The sequence below is a fragment of the Phycodurus eques genome, chromosome 4, assembly GCF_024500275.1.
Source record: "Phycodurus eques isolate BA_2022a chromosome 4, UOR_Pequ_1.1, whole genome shotgun sequence".
Lineage (NCBI taxonomy): Eukaryota > Metazoa > Chordata > Actinopteri > Syngnathiformes > Syngnathidae > Phycodurus > Phycodurus eques.
The window spans coordinates 31,793,428-31,809,023 of NC_084528.1; the positions used below are offsets into that span (position 1 = coordinate 31,793,428).

The following is a 15,596-nucleotide window of genomic DNA, read 5'->3' on the forward strand; positions in this document are numbered from 1 at the left end:
ACACACTGCACAAACGTCATGTAATTTGCTCGTCTTCAACACCTTCCATATAGTGTTTACATATATAATACACACACATATTGTGTTCACCGACTGTGCAGTGTAGTCTGATGGGAAGCAGTTCTTGAAAAGCTGTCAACCTGGTTTTGGAAAGTTTGCAGCAAAACTTAGAAGCCAAAGAGAATTACATGTTTATTGAAGCAAAAACCTCTGCTAGCTTAATGCTAACACATAAAGCAAAACGCAATAGGCGAGCTTACGAATAGCATTGATGTAGCGGTATCCTCTTCTTTTCCTTTGGGCTTGTCCCTTTAGGGGTCGCCACAGCGCGTCATCCTTTTCCATGTAAGCCTGTACTCTCCTGCATCCTCTTCTCGAACACCAACTGCTCTCATGTCTTCCCTCACGACATCCATCGACCTTCTCGTTGGTCTTCCTCTCGCTCACTTGCCTGGCAGCTCCATCCTCATCATCCTTCTACCAATATACTCCCTATTTCTCCTCTGGACGTGTCAAAACCATTGAAGTCTCCTACTTTGTCTCCAAAACATCGAACCTCGGCTGTCGCCCTGATGAGCTCCTTTGTAATTTTATCCAACCTGGTCACTCCTAGAGCAGAACCTCAACATCTTGATTTCCGCCACCTCCAGCTCCGCTTCCTGTTGTCTCTGCAGTGCCACTCTCTCTAATCCGTAAATCACGGCTGGCCTCACCACTGTTTTATGAACTTTGCCCTTCATCCTAGCAGAGACTCATACTTCTCTGCCACTCCAGACTTCCGCATGCAGTACCACAGTTCCTCTCTGGGTACTCTGTCATAGGCTTTCTCTAGATCTACAAAGACACAATGTTGCTCCTTCTGACCTTCTGTGTACTTTTCCATCAACATCCTCAAGGCAAATAATGCATCTGTGGTACTCTTTCTAGGCATGAAACCATACTGTTGTTCGCAAATACTCACTTTTGTCCTGAGTCAAGCCTCCACTACTCTTTCCCATAACTTCTTTGTGTGGCTCATCAGGCTTTATTCCTCTGTAGTTCCCACAGCTCTGCACATCACCCTTGTTCTTAAAAATGGGACGCTAGAATTCTATTGAACAAGCTGGTCAAAAACTCCGCAGCCACCTCTCCTAGATGCTTCCATACCTCCACAGGAATGTCATCAGGACCAACTGCCTTTCCATGTTTCATGCCTTTCTAACTTCATTTCCCTTACTAATCATTGCCACTTCCTGGTCCACCACACTTGCCTCTTCTACTCCCACTGTCTGACCAACCTGTAAAGATCCTTTTCTCCTTCTTTAGTGTCCAACCAGGCAAACGTGTCATCTTATGCCTCTTGTTTGGCCTTTGCCACCTCTACCTTTGCCCTGTGTCGCATCTCAATGTATTCCTTTCGCCTCTCCTCGGTCCTCTCAGTGTCCCACTTCTTCTTTGCTAACCTTTTTCCTCGTATGATTTCCTGTACTGTGAGGTTCCACCACCAAGTCTCCTTCTCTCCTCCCCTGCCTGCCTCTCTGATCTCTGCAAGATTCGGTGCTGCTGAAAGCAAAGACAACACACAGCACAGGGATGCTGACCCAGAATGCAGAGCAGGCTCCCTTAAAAAAACTAAACTAAAACTTTGCTAATGATAGAGAAACGCAAAAAAAGAGACAAAAAGCAGCAGAGCAAAGGAAAATGCAGATTAAACAAGCAAGCTTCAGGTAAGAGGACAAAAAAGTTGGTGACAGTCAATGCAGAAGTTCAAGGTCACAATTAAGATGGTGGAACTGATGTATATCGCGCGCGCGCACACACGCACACACACACACACAGGCACCTTCGATTTTAAACATTGACTGCAACCCGTTCCAAGTCAGTTTTTGTTGTTGAATGGGTCATTTAGTCAGCCATCTTTATACCCATCCCTGTGTTCCTTCATTCATTCATAAATTATAATTTTTTTTTGTTTCCATGTTGCATTATGAAATCCATTCATTTCAGACATTGTTTTGGTCAAAATCTTTTGGAATGATTTGAGGTGAACTACTAATAGAATTAGGACATCTGTTTGAAATATCATCTGTTGTGCCATTTCCTTCACATTGTGTTACTGGAGTTTTGGCGTGATTTGAACGTTTTTGTTTTTTTTGTATCTAGCTACCAGCTGCAACATTCATTCGCAAATATTTTAAGGATACATTTTCAAAAAGTGAATAACAGAAATCAACAAATGTCATAGAAAACTGAACCAAATTGTCACAGTTTGAATATCTCTGCTCCCCAGAAGAAAAGCTTCAAAGCTGAATCGGAGGGATTTACCCCCGTTTACAGATACAAGGAAATTACTCCAAAATCAACAATATTGTAAGTTTATTTGCACACAATCATTTTCTAAGTCAATCCATGCTGCGAAATAAAATACACACACGAAAAGGCATCCAGCGATCGGACTGCCAGACGAGGCGCCGGCGAGGTCGGTCGCGCGGGTCGACGCTTCAGTCGGGGCTCTCGGTGAGCATCCTGTTGAAGCAGAGGACGGCGGGCTGCGCCGTCAGGTTCTGGATGCTGTAGGCGTGGCCTGTTTGCGCGCAGCGCGAGAGACGAGCGAATGAGGAACGCGTCGATAGAGCGGGGCTGGCCCACGCGGCCTTAAAACCAAATGTGGGATTTGAGCCATTCGAGAGCGAGCGGGACTGTTCAAAAAGCCGCCGAAGAGCGGATTCCAGAAAGAACTCGCGGCGGAGTACGAAAACGGCCCATTCCCCTTTCAACAAATAACATCTCGTCGTACTCTCCTACACGTCGTCGCGAGTCTTCAATCAAGGTCGAAGTTGATCGAGAATACATTGCACGCGGTGGCGGCACGAGTCCAAACACAGCACTCGGATACGAGATGACAACGCCGAATATGTAACACGTTTGTACAAAGTCACCTCCCTCGATGATTTCAAACAAATCAACTGGAGTGAATTGCTCAAATCAGTAAGAGTGGAACTCAAGTGGCTGTTCTTACCGCACGGCACCATGAAGGAGTTGCCCGCGTGCACACACGACTCCATGTTGTCTACCATGACACTGACGGAGCTTGTTAGCAGGAAAAAAACCTTCAGGGGGGAAAAAAAATAAACAAACGATTTTGTTGTTTGTTTTTTTTAGCTATTTGGAGAAAAACCAAATCTGACCGTGGTGGCGCTGTGGTCCACCCACAGAGGTTTCTTCATGAAGGAGCCGAGGAGCATTTTCCCTTGGGAGAAGGACGCACAACGCAGATCCTCCGCGACGCCCATGGCTCGGCTTTTGTGGAAGTACCAGTCAAAGTGGTCGGGGGAGACGTTGGCCAAATCTGCAGGGGACAATTGCCCAAAAATGGTTGTGTTTGCTCAACAATTAAGAAGTTATGCTCTGATCGACGTCAGCTGGTTGGGCAGTGACTAAATGAAGCCGGTAGGCACCCAAATCGGTACCAACAATCGGGGCAAATTTAGACCACTTCCGCCACCCGTCGCTTGGAAAGTGGACAGAGAAAATGTTTGTGCTCTTACTCTGGTTCTTCTTTCCTTTCAGGGTGGTGGGGAACAGATAGCGGAGCCACTCGGTCAGGTCGGCCTCGTCCTCGGCCCGCAGGGAGAACGGCTTGAGGGGCGGAGCGCACAGGTCGCTAACGGACAGCTCGGTCGAAGGCTGTCTGGTCGACGGGAGGTCTGGAACGAGGACGAGGACGAGTCGCTCGTTGAATATCACGAGAGCATGTTGGCGCGTCGACAAAAACGGTGGTAAAAGTCCTTCAAGTCGGGGAAGGAACTAAATAATGATGATTCGGCATCGAGCGAGCGGGACGACCAGTGAGGAAACCCCCTTTTCCCCAGCGGCGTCTCCCTGCGCCGCGCGCTTTGATTCAATCTGCATTTCCCCGCTGGAGAAGGCTCTCTGAGACTTTCGGCAACTGCGGGCTGAGGAAGCCCTCGGACATTTTGACGATTAAGGTACATACAAACACATTTGGTTCGAAAGGTTGCTGACACTGACCGGCGTCGTCGTACGGTTCCAGATCGATCATGCGCACCGGCCCGCTATGAAATCTGCTCCCCCGCACCCAAAAAAGACAAAACCATGAAGAAATGAGAAACACATAGCGTAGCATGATCAGAAGCGCCGCGTTTTCCTGACATGTCCTGCGAAGGGCAGACGCCGTCCGGGGTTCCGCCGTGGTTGTCGGGAGCGTAGACCCGCACCGCGACGTCATCACTTCCGGCGGCGTCTCCGTTGCCGGGTAAGGGCCGGCCGGAGAAACGGTCCACAGAGGATTTGAGACTTTTGGGCACCCGCGGCGCCCTTCGAGCGAGCGGACGTCCGACGGCACCTCCGTCCGATTCTGGCGGAGTTCTGCTTCGGGGGTCTTTTGTTTCCTCGCCCAGGCCGGCCCTTTCGCGAGCCGGGCCGAGAAGCCGAAGGGACTCCGCCTCGGCGTCCTTCGGCGCGCCGGCGGCTTTCCACCACTCGCCGGGCGGTCTGGTTCGTCGTTTCTCCGCCGGCTGCTGGAAAGATGCTGTGGGACTCGGCGGGGTGGGCTCGCGGGACACTTTTTTCTTACTTGAAACTTGCGGGAGCGGGTGACCCTCTGTAAGACAAACATGTTGGCATTTGAGTGGGTCAAAACAAACAAACAACCTTGGTTGAACAATACTCTACTGCGGAGACACCAGAGGCCTTCAGCTGTGCGTATTTTGTGTTCATGTTTTCTCGTCATCCTCGTAGCTCGAAGGACACGTCGTGCGGGATCGACTCGGCAGGTATTGGAAAAACCTCGATACGATTCGGTGCAGTGTCTTTGGTCCAATCAATACGACATTTAGAAATAAATGTAAGAGGCAGACGGCACAGCGGCGCAAGGGTTTCAAATGTCCGCCTACAGTCGGGAGATCTGGGTTCGAGTTGGCGCGTTCTCCCGGGGCTTGCTACTTTTTTTTTTTTGCGGGTATCCTCGCACGCTCCAAAAACATGCACGTTAGTTTCTTTGAAGACTAAATCGGCGGTCGCCCTGTGATCGGTCGCCGGCGGGTCCGGGGCGTAGCCGCCCTCTCGCCCCAAACCGGCTGGGTGGACATCGGCGGTTTCGGCTGCGTGCGTCGTACCCGATTTGCGGCTCCGGTCTCGTCGGGTGAATTCCGGAGGACTGAAGAGCACAGGAGCGGAGTCCTGCTCCGGGAATCCCCGTTGCTCCTGCTCTTTCCCGTCTTCCGCTCCATCTGTGGTGGCGGGGTTCTTCAGCGCTCCTTTCTTTTTCTTTTTCTTTTTCAACTTTCCCTCCTTGGCCCTTTCGCCGTCCTTCTCGGTCGTCGTGCTCTTGAGCCCTTTTTTGGCCTCGGCCGGTTCTCGCCGGTCGTCTCTGGGCTCCGGCTGCTCCGCGTTCCGAAGGCAGCTCAGCCACCACTCTCCGGGCGGATTTCTTTTCCTCTTGCCCAGCACCTGATGTGCTTCGGGGGAACTCTCGTTAGGAGCAGACTGATGGTTTTGTTCAAATGTTCTACCGGCCGCCGAATCCTGCGCAGGGTCGAGTTTCCCAAAGTCAAAATCTGTGGGATGAAAGATACATCTGTCATCTTTTTTGAAAACATGAATTCATTTGCAAAGTGTATTCTAGAGCACATTAGTAAGGAGTGACATCAAATTAAAGGAATGATAAAGGGGGTTAAATAACAGCGGCGCGGAATAGTTTGCATCCAAACAACCCCAGCACGCGTTTCTCCACGCAGGGTATAATGGGCGAGGCTGGCCGCATATCCGGGGCCACTTTCAGGCAATTGGCTCCTCCAAGGACGCCGTCCTTCTCCAGAGCCTCTTTGAGGTTGAATAGTAAAAGGTTGCCTCTGCGTGATTTTAGTCGCGCAGGTCCTTCTGACATTCAGCCGTGACCTTTTCCGCGTTGCAGTTTGTATCCGATCGGACATAACGAGAAGATGAAACTCACCTGAAGGGGAAGCCGGGTCAGCATCGGCACGCGCGTGACGCCGCGCCTTCCTTCTTTTGGCTTTTGCATCCGGCCTGCCGCTCTTGGGATCGTCTCTGCCGGCTTTTGAAGACTTCGGCACCCCGGAAGAACGTCCGACTTTCCGGTCGGCGGTCGCCTCACGCGGACGCTGTCGATTCTTTTTTGGGGGGGCGTCACGATGCGCCGGCTCGTTCTTTTTGGTTTTTTTGCGGGCCGTCTGCTCTTCGGCTGACTCGCGGCTGGGCAGATGCGTCTCCGGCCCGTGGTCCTCGGAGCCTCCGTCCGGCGAGCTGCCTTTGTCGCTGCTGGACTTTTTGCTCCTTTCTTGCTTACTTTTGGGTTTAGTGGGGATGGAAAAGCGAAAAGGCACATCGTCGTCCAGAATCAGGAAATCGTCCTCCAATTCGGGAGGGGGTGAGGGCGTCAGGGTCTTCCTGAAATTGAGAAAACAAACACGGAAGGTCTTATTATTTGCTTTTGCGGAAGTTAATTTTCCGTAATATGTAACAAATCACATTATTTTCTTATGGAAAATGTCAGCTCAACTGACGGTTTGGCTTTGGACTGGCCCGAGTCTCGACCCTTCTTCAGGAAGGTCCAGATGTCTTTGTTGACGGGGGGAGGCGAGCTCTCCACTGTGGACTCCCCGTGAACGTCCTCACAGTCCTTCTCGAGAGTGGGCACACGAGGCTGCTGCGCCGACTCGCTGACGACAACAACAAATAGAAACGTCATCTTTCAGCATAACAATGGCCCAAAGCACACATTTGAAACAACAAAAAAATGGCGACGGCAGAAAAAGATCGAGGTTTTGGAAAGGCCCAGCAAGGGTCCAGACGTAAATCTGATGGAAAACGTGCCGTCAAGAGGGCTTTGCATGGGAGGCCTTCAATAGTTGTCCGATTTGGAGCATATTTGCAAAGAACAGTGGGAAAATATTGCATCATCAAGTTGAGAGAAAAAGAGCGAAGCCAAAAGGTGCTGCAACAAAATGGTAGTTGGAAGGTGTGCATATTTATGCAACCATGTTTATAAACATTTTCATGTTTTCAGAGTAAAGTGAAGGTACCTTTGTATTTGAACATTTTAAAAAGATAAATGAAGACAAGATTTTTTTCCCCCCCCATTTTCCATTTTTTTTTTTTGACAAGATTTTTTTTCTAGATTTTTAAACTGGTCAATTGGATCCGAAAGGAAAATGACCAAACTCAACGCTTGCATTTGGAGAGTCTTGTCACTGGCCACGGGACTTTTCTCATGACTGGAAAGGGAACAATTCATAATCATAAAACAATTGGACATATCTTGCCGTGTGCACACCGCTTTATAATGAAAGAAACTTTAGGACGTACGGTTGCGCCCGCAACCCGTTCTTGCCGCTGCTGAAGACGAACTTTCTCGGGGGAGACTCCGCGTCATCAAGTCTAGGAAAAAAAACGTGCAGCCTTCGCAATATTGCAAGCAGAAGCAAAACAAAACTCCGATCAATCAATTCTTACTTGTCAGATGACGGTTGAATCGCGGACAGGTTTTTCTCTTCTTCGGAGTCAAAGACGATCGGCGCCAGCATTTTGCCTTCGTCATTAGCGTCTGCCCGCGCAGAATTGCCAGCTGTGCTCTCCTCTCGGGGGCTCGACGTCCTCACTGGCCCTTCGAAAGGAGCTTTTCAATGTCGTTGCATGTTGAAACAAAATGCCCAGCATGCTTCAGAGGCGTGCACGTCTCTTACCGACGCGGAGTGCACAACTTGGCGTGCGTGCCGCGCGGCGCAACGGATCTTCTTCAGAAGGCTACAGCAATATAAAAGAAAACAGGTTTTGTTTAGTTTAAGGTAAGGCTGGGCAAGATTGCCTGAAATAAAGTCTTTCCCCCCCCCACAACAATCAGATTTCATTTTAAAAAGAGTGAAAGCAACATAAGCGAGAAGGGAACTGCCACAAAAGATTTGGCAAGAGCTTTCTGAAGAATATTTGACTTCCATTTTTGAGATAATGCCACAAGTGCGTTCAGTTGTTAAATCTGCTCAAAGTGACAACTTTAATATTAGAGTCAAAGGTTTGGAATACATTTTTGTTTGGAAATTGGTTCCAGGATTTCTTTTGCAACTTGAATAGTTGTTTTGTTCTGTGCTTTTTGTTTCAGACTAGGATGGGAAAGTGCATCCATTTAAATTTTAAAAAGCTGGAAAAATTGGGGTGGTATAAAACCTTTGACCGGTTGTGTATGTACAACAACGTGAGAATGATTCCGCTCATGTTGTCTTTTCTCTTAGCGGGAATTAAACTCACTGGTTGTTTCTTTGGAAAAATAATCCCAAGGGGGAAAAAGTCACCAAGTATAACAACCTAATTGCTAAGTGCAAACACTAACTGCGCTTTTGTACACCAGCCCCTCTCAGCGCACGTCAGCGGGGACTTGCTTGGATACAATTGATTAAAAAATTATAATAATTATACCCGACAAACGAACTGGAAATAATTGAGTGGGGGACCTCTATAGTGGCCAGCAACCAGACTAGCATCTCCCCAACAATGAGTTGCCATTTTGACTTTTTTTTAAAAGCTGCACCAGGACGCAAATCCGTGACTTCAAAGTAGCGATAGACCGAGATGGGGTTCCCCCCCCCCGTCCCCCGTCCCCCCCCCCCAGGGCTGATACCGTTATCGATTATTAGTTGTCAAGGAGGTCAATAATCAATTAATTGGAGCCGATATTCGTTTTGTGGTCAAAATAAAACTATTGGCGGCAGAATTTGCAATAAAACTCCCAACACTTGACTTCGTTTAAACACGTTTATTTAACAGCTTTTCAAATGGGCAATGTTTTTTTTTTTTATCTTAGAAAATAGGCATCTTTGTTTTAAAATTCTAACAAAAAGTGCAAGGAGTTCCCAGGCCCAGCAGCATGTCTTACAAAGGTAAATAAAAACTCACAGTTAAATAGCGCCCTAATGTTTTCTATAGTAACTAGTTTTCCAAAATTACTATGATTTAAATGTTTTACATCATAATAATATTTTCATTTAAAGTTCAAAAACAAAAAGTGCAGGTAGCTTCCAGGGCCAGCAGCATCTCTTACAAAGTTAACTGCAAACTGAAATAAAAAGTTCTGTGAAGTAAGTAAGCGAGAGTTCGAGTTGTCACGTCCACCGCCGGAGTGCGCTGCGCCGCCTTTCCACTCGTCGACGACCGGCTCCTTGCAGCTCATCCTCACGGCGGCTCACCAGAGCGACGTGCCAGGAGAGCCGAGCGTCTCCTCCGCACGGCCGCGGAAGGAGCGCGTTCTCTCCGTGGCCTTTGCGGTCATTCTCGCGTGTTCATACCTAGCCGCCTGGAGCGGCAGGAACGGTTAAACGGCCATTATTTGCCGACAGTTTAACACGTCGCGCGCACACGCGCAATTCTCTCGCCATGCCTGCAATAAAACTACCTGAATTTGACTCTTCAACTCTCTCGCACTATTTCCCTATGAAGATTTTTAGCAATCATGTTTCCCGTGGCTAAACCTCTCCCCGGAACCACTCATATGGTTGACGCGGCAAAAAAGCAGCTAGCTGGGTGTTAGCCTGTGCGCTAACCTCATCACGTCGTCTACTAGCGGGGGTCAGCTGAAGGGCAAGGCACTGACTGGCAGCTTTATTTAGACAGCGCATTGAAATCACGGACAAGATGAACTTGAAGCAAACTGCAGCGAGCTGCTGGCAGTGCCTGCGAGGAGAGCCGCCGCGTGTGTTTGCATAGAACCTTACAAGGAGTTGTGCGTTGTAGAAGACTAGGACTTACTACAATTTGTGTAGAGTCTGCTGCCTTAACTTACCTTTGAAACATATACTTGCTCCCTGGACCGTCTCCATTTGGTAAAACTCTCTCTTCTCTGTCCCGTGTGTGAGACTGAGAGCATTGTGCACGCGTTGCACGGCTTTTACTGCGCGCTGATTGGCTTTTACTGAGTGCAGTGGCTGTGCACAGGTAACCAATCAGCTGCTGCTCTGAGCGGGCCAATACTGGAGAGAGAGGTCACAGACGGAGGGCTCGCCGCGGCTGTATCAGAGCTCAAATAACCCGGTATTAAATCATCGGCCGCCGGAGTAAAAAAAAAAAAAAGGCCGTGTGTCAAAACGCCAAATCATCAACCCCGGTGATCGGCCTATTAATACTCCAAGTTCAATTCCTTACAGATGAGCTACTGCCGCCCCAATGTGTGTTATGTGTAATAAGTACCGCTGCAGGTTCTGGCGTCAGATCCGGATCCGATTCAGAGAGTCGAAGAGTTGAGGGTCTATCAGAATGAAAGTCTGTGCAGGGGGGGGATAAAGAACGAATGAAAGTCTGTGCAGGTAAAAAAAGAAAGAAAGTAAGAAAATACAAATCTGAAAATTGTGTTCGGCAGATTGATGGAAATGTCGATAACGGCAACGTCGATGCGAGACACTGAAGAAGATGATTTTTAATGTGCTTATTTGTGTGGTTTGAGCAGACGCGGCGGTGTATTATACATCGCGTACACGTCACCAATCAGTGTATGTTCATGAAGTCAAGCTGGCATTGACGGGGGACGTCTATCTGCGGACTCTCATTGGCAGGTATCCGATTCGTACACTTCGTACAGGGAAAAGTAGATGAACCCTCTGGAATTTCTCAAATTTCAGCATAAATTGGTCATCAAATGTACATATTTTCACGACCATAAGGCGCACCGCATTAAAAGGCGCAGTCTCTGTTACGGGGCTTCTTTCTCTATTTAACACATACATAAGGCGCACCGCATTATTGGGCGCAGGCATGGTAAAACATACGCTGGCTTAAAACATACAGTAGCATGCATGCACGCTAAAACATGCTAGCGTATGCTTTTAAAAAGGCAGCGGGAGCAAAACTGAGTTCGGCTGTACTTTATTGAAGCATTTAACATTTTTTTTGATCAATCCTCATCCACAAATCCATCAACGTCCTCGTCTTCTGTATCCGAAATGAACAGCTGGGCAAGTTCTCCATCAAACACGCCGGGTTCCCTCTCGTCATCGCCGGAGTCGGTCTCGTTGCCGGGGGGGGGCTGTTCAGCAATGATGCCGGCGTTTTCCTTCTTCCTCCACTTGCGAACGATGGATTCGTTGATCTTGAATTCTCTCGCGGCTGCTCCATTCCCACGTTCCGCCGCGTAACTGATAGCTTGCAGTTTAAACGGTGCTTCGTAAGCGCATCTCTTCGCAGGTGCCGTTTTCGGGGCTCCTTAGCCGAACCGATGTAGTTTTGCACAATGCACATACCGGCGCTGTATACCTACTGGGGGCGTGCCTTTCGCGTCCTCTTTCACGCGCACCCTTCCCCTTTTAACGTCCGCATGCGGTCGTCAGTCTCGTCCGCCTTTCCTCTATATAAGCAGCGTGTCGGCAGGAAATGCTCCCAGTCAGTCAAGCGGGGCGCCCATCAAAGTCACAACAACATTTACAGATTTTGGAACTATGTGCACGCATAAGGCGCGCCGCATTATAAGGCGCACTCGTCCATTTTGGATAAATTTTAAGACTTAAGTGCGCCTCATGGTCGTGAAAATACGGTAGGCCGATCATCTAAATCACAAGAATAAACTGTCTCCTTAAAATAATACCACACAAAAACGAGGATGTTTTAATATTTTTCATAGAGAATAACACGTAAACATTGAACATGGAGGACAAAGTAAGTAAAGCTTTGGATTCAATAAGTTCTTGACCCTGGACCCTTCGGCAGTAATAACCTCAAGCAAATGTTTCGTGTAGTTGCAGATCAAACGTGCAGAACCATCAGGATGAATTTTTGGATTTCAGGATGAATGCGACTGACGACATCGTCAACAATCGTTATAGATGTTCATTGGTGGAGTGCAAATCTTAACTTTTGTCCACATTCATAACATCGACCAAAAATACCCTATATATGCGCAACCTGTACGAATGTGTTGATTTCATCAGATTTATTTATGAACTTCGGAACGGCCTGGTCGGGCCTGCGTCTGGAAGATACGTAGTACCCCGACAAAGTGGCATACTGGCCCCGGGCCACCTTAATGCATACTAACAGATTGACAGCAAATATTGTAGTATGGCACACAACTAACATAAGATGAACTAAAAACAATAACCTGAGAACACTTACCCAAGTCATCACACATCCTGTCGACGTCGCCCATTGATAGCCTGCGTCGCCATTCTTCGTTAGGTGCACTGGTAACATAAGCAGATTTAGCACATTAGCTTTCAAAGCATGAAAAATGTGTAAATTGTGTAAACTACACATCTTACTTCGGGGGGGGGGGGGAAAAAAAAAAAAAAAAAAAAAAAAAAAAAATCGGAGCTTCCTCTTTGGTCTCCTCTGTCGACGGACAGGTAGACATTTTTTTTTTTTTTTTTACTATTGTAGATATGTATGTAATATTTCAAAGACTGATTGATTTACATGAGACCAGCATTGTCAAAGATCTTTTGAAGACGATTCTACTGATAAAAGGAGCTTCCCTGAATTGTTCAGTCATTCACAAGCAAAGATGGGGCGAGGTTCGCCTCTTTGTGAACAAGTGCGTGAGAAAATAGTCCAACAGTTTAAGGACAATGTTCCTCAACCTATTGCAAGGAATTTAGGGATTTCAGGGGAATCTGGAGAAATCACTGCATGTAAGCGGCAATGCCGAAAACCAACATTGAATGCAGCAACCACACTAGCATCTGAGTGGAACACAGTGGTAAACATGACCCTGTCCCAGCTTTTTGGAACGTGTTGCTGCCATCAAATTCCAAGTTCATGATTATTTGCTAAAAACAATTGAACATGACATATCTTGTCTTTGTAGTGTATTCTATGAAATATAGGTCGAACATGATTTGAAAATCATTGTATTCTGTTTTTTATTTATGTTTGACACAACGTCCCAACTTCATTGGAATTGGGGTTGAACATATAGTGCCATAAACAGTTATAAGAAAGCCAGCAAACGGATTGGCTTTAAAATAAAAATACGTATTATGATGGCTTGATGGATTTGCAAAATGACCTTGTTCGCCTACTAGAAGATTTCGAGGGGTGTTTGTCAACTATAATTTCTGGTAACGATGTCCCGATTGGCGAAACTTCCAAATCGTGATTAAAACTCGGATCCTGTACCCCGTTTTTAGGTCACCATTAGCGCTATACTGGTCAGGCGAAACACGGAAACCACTCAAAATGCTCGATTAGTTGTGTGGCTCGTCGAGGGGCCACATTGGACAGCCAGTCAACGGCGGATCGGCAACACACAAAGCTAACTATTGGACATTTGTCTCCTTCCTAAAGCTTGAGCGCACACGAAAGTTGGGGAAGAAATAGAAACGTTAACTTACCAAATATCGATAGGTTTCCTCCATGTCATGTATTTCTTCCTCTTCAAAGGAAACGGCAAGCTAGCTGTAAGCACACAAGACGCTTTTGTTTTCAAAGACTGTTTGAAACGTTTGACGCGTAACAATGGCGGCGTAGTGTTTGGAAATATCCCGCGCATCCTCCTCTGTTTTGCCTCGGAGGGGCGGCTTTTCCATTTGGCAAATTGACTGGATCCACAAACGGCCCTAAAACAGGTTAATAAATTTTTATTCCGTTTAAACGCATAATTATTGTTTTAGTATTCATTCACGCACTTAAAACACATCAAAATGCGTAATATTTCATGATCGTTTCAAGTTGCCCCCCCCCCTCCAAACTCATGCAATGGAATAGTCCATGTTCTTACTGCGCATGTGCACACTGGACTCATGACGCGCTGACATGAAGAGTGAACCCTCACTGTGAAGAAGTGCTATAACAAATCAAATTCACTTACAATAAATACTTTATACAGTAGACCCTGCGGACTTGCGTTTCCGTGCAGAGAACATAATACTATTACATAATATATCTATAGAATACATACACAATATATCAACATAATACTCTGCTCTGCCTTTGTCTCCCTAATCTCCGTTCAGTTCCTCTTCCGGAAAAAGTGTTCACTACAGCCATTTGCATCCTTTTTGCAAAGTCTACCACCATCTGTCCCTCCAAGTTCCTTTCCTGGATGCCGTACTTACCCATCACTTCTTCATCACCCCTATTTCCTTCAGCAACATGTCCATTACAATCTGCACCAATCTCGACTCTCTGTCTGGGATGCTCAGAACTACTTCGTCTCGCTCCTGCCAGAATTTCTCTTTCACCTCTCGGTCACATCCTACCTGCGGGGCATAGCCGCTAATCACATTACACATAACACCCTCAATTTCAAGTTTCAGCCTCATCACTCGATCTGACACTCTTCTCACCTCCAAGATATCCTTAGCCAACTCTTCTTTTAAAATAACCCCGATTCAATTTCTCTTCCCATCGACACCATGGTAAAATAATTGAAACCCTGCCCCTAAACTTCTAGCCTTACTGCTTTTCCACCTGGTCTCCTGGACACACAATATATATCAACCTTTCTCCTAATCATCATGTCAACCGGCTCCTGAGACTTCCCTGTCATAGCCGCAACATTCAAAGTCCCCACCTTCAGTTCTCGACTCTGTGCTTTCCTCTTCTCTTTCTGCCGAAGAACCCGCTTTCCACCTCTTCTTCGACTGCGACCCAGAGTAGCTGTATTTCCACCGGCGCCCTTCAGGTTGACGTACCGTGTTGTGGGCAGACTCCACACAACAATAACATTCAAATACACGTGAAACCCACGATCCAACTGATAGTCTCAACTAAAATGCAGACGTTTCCAAAGAAACACTGCATGCAAGACAGTGATTCCAGTGAGGAATTGTGCCACAAGATGTTTTTCAATCTCACTTAATTAGTCCAAATTATTCACCGCAAGCGGCACTGTGGACAACCGGTTAGCACATCTGCCTCACAGTTCTGAGGTTGCGGGTTCTCCCCGTGCCTGCATGGCTTTACTCCGGGTACTCCGGTTTCCTCCCACATCCCCGGAAAAACATGCAATGTTGGTTCATTGAAGACTTTCAACTTGGCCATAAGTGTGAATGTGAATGAAAAAGGTGTGTTTGTTTCGATGTGCCCTGCGATTGCTGGCGACCAGTTCAGGGTGTGCCCGCCTCTCGCCCACAGTCAGCCGGGATCGACCGCGACACGGAAAATTGCTGGATGCATATCTACCACGATTGATCTATCTTTGTTCATCTATCTATGCCAGCGACATATAGTCACAGGCAGAACAATTCACTGCTCTTCCACTAGGTGGCAGAAGGTACTTTTAACATGTTTATCCACCGGTTGCCATTTGTGTACAAGAATAATAGCGTTTGTGTTCAACTTAACAGGCCCACATTTCACAATGGGTAACAGCACATTTGAGTTAATTGAGACGAGATCATCATAACTCAAGTACGGTATCTACGGTTTGTGACGTTTTTCTAACTGTAAAATATGTGTCTTGGCCCATTAAAGGTTGAGAAACACAGAATTGTAAGATATAGTATGCATCAACTTTTGGTCGTGCATGCATATGAATACAAATAAGAGCAAACGCAGCCACGTCGTTATGTCCAGGTTGTTTGTCTGTCGAAGTCCATATTTTTAAATCAATGTGAATGTGTCAACCACCAAGAATAACACAACTCACCGTGGGACTGCCC

At 47.0% G+C, this 15,596-nt stretch overlaps 1 protein-coding gene across 5 annotated transcripts; it reads right to left on the minus strand.

Annotated features, from left to right (window-relative positions):
- Positions 1–9: 9 nt before the first annotated feature.
- LOC133401831 (nascent polypeptide-associated complex subunit alpha, muscle-specific form-like) lies at positions 10–14,167 on the minus strand. 5 transcript variants are annotated; one of them, XM_061675277.1, is made up of 17 exons: positions 14,049–14,167; positions 13,326–13,389; positions 12,109–12,176; positions 10,195–10,268; positions 7,704–7,764; positions 7,474–7,624; positions 7,327–7,398; positions 7,188–7,235; positions 6,525–6,680; positions 5,954–6,408; positions 5,118–5,558; positions 4,153–4,603; positions 4,012–4,064; positions 3,528–3,686; positions 3,168–3,328; positions 2,999–3,089; positions 11–1,539 (listed from the first exon to the last, which is right to left on the minus strand). In XM_061675277.1, the coding sequence occupies exons 1-17, from the start codon at positions 14,050–14,052 to the stop codon at positions 1,331–1,333; spliced, it is 2,718 nt and encodes a 905-aa protein (XP_061531261.1). In that variant the 5' UTR covers positions 14,053–14,167; the 3' UTR covers positions 11–1,330. The 5 variants fall into 5 exon arrangements, with proteins under 5 accessions (XP_061531265.1, XP_061531261.1, XP_061531262.1 ...); XM_061675280.1 differs by lacking the exon at positions 11–1,539 and adding an exon at positions 2,339–2,563 and having other exon boundaries at positions 14,049–14,165; XM_061675278.1 differs by lacking the exon at positions 7,188–7,235.
- Positions 14,168–15,596: the final 1,429 nt, after the last annotated feature.

What these genes read in the sequence shown, in the direction of transcription:
- LOC133401831 (XM_061675277.1), bottom strand. An exon ending in AACGGGTTGCGGGCGCAACC is followed by an intron (nt 7,236 to 7,326) that starts GTACGTCCTAAA and finishes TTCCCTTTCCAG; the next exon opens with TCATGAGAAAAGTCCCGTGG. An exon ending in GTCTGCCCTTCGCAGGACAT is followed by an intron (nt 4,065 to 4,152) that starts GTCAGGAAAACG and finishes GCGGGGGAGCAG; the next exon opens with ATTTCATAGCGGGCCGGTGC.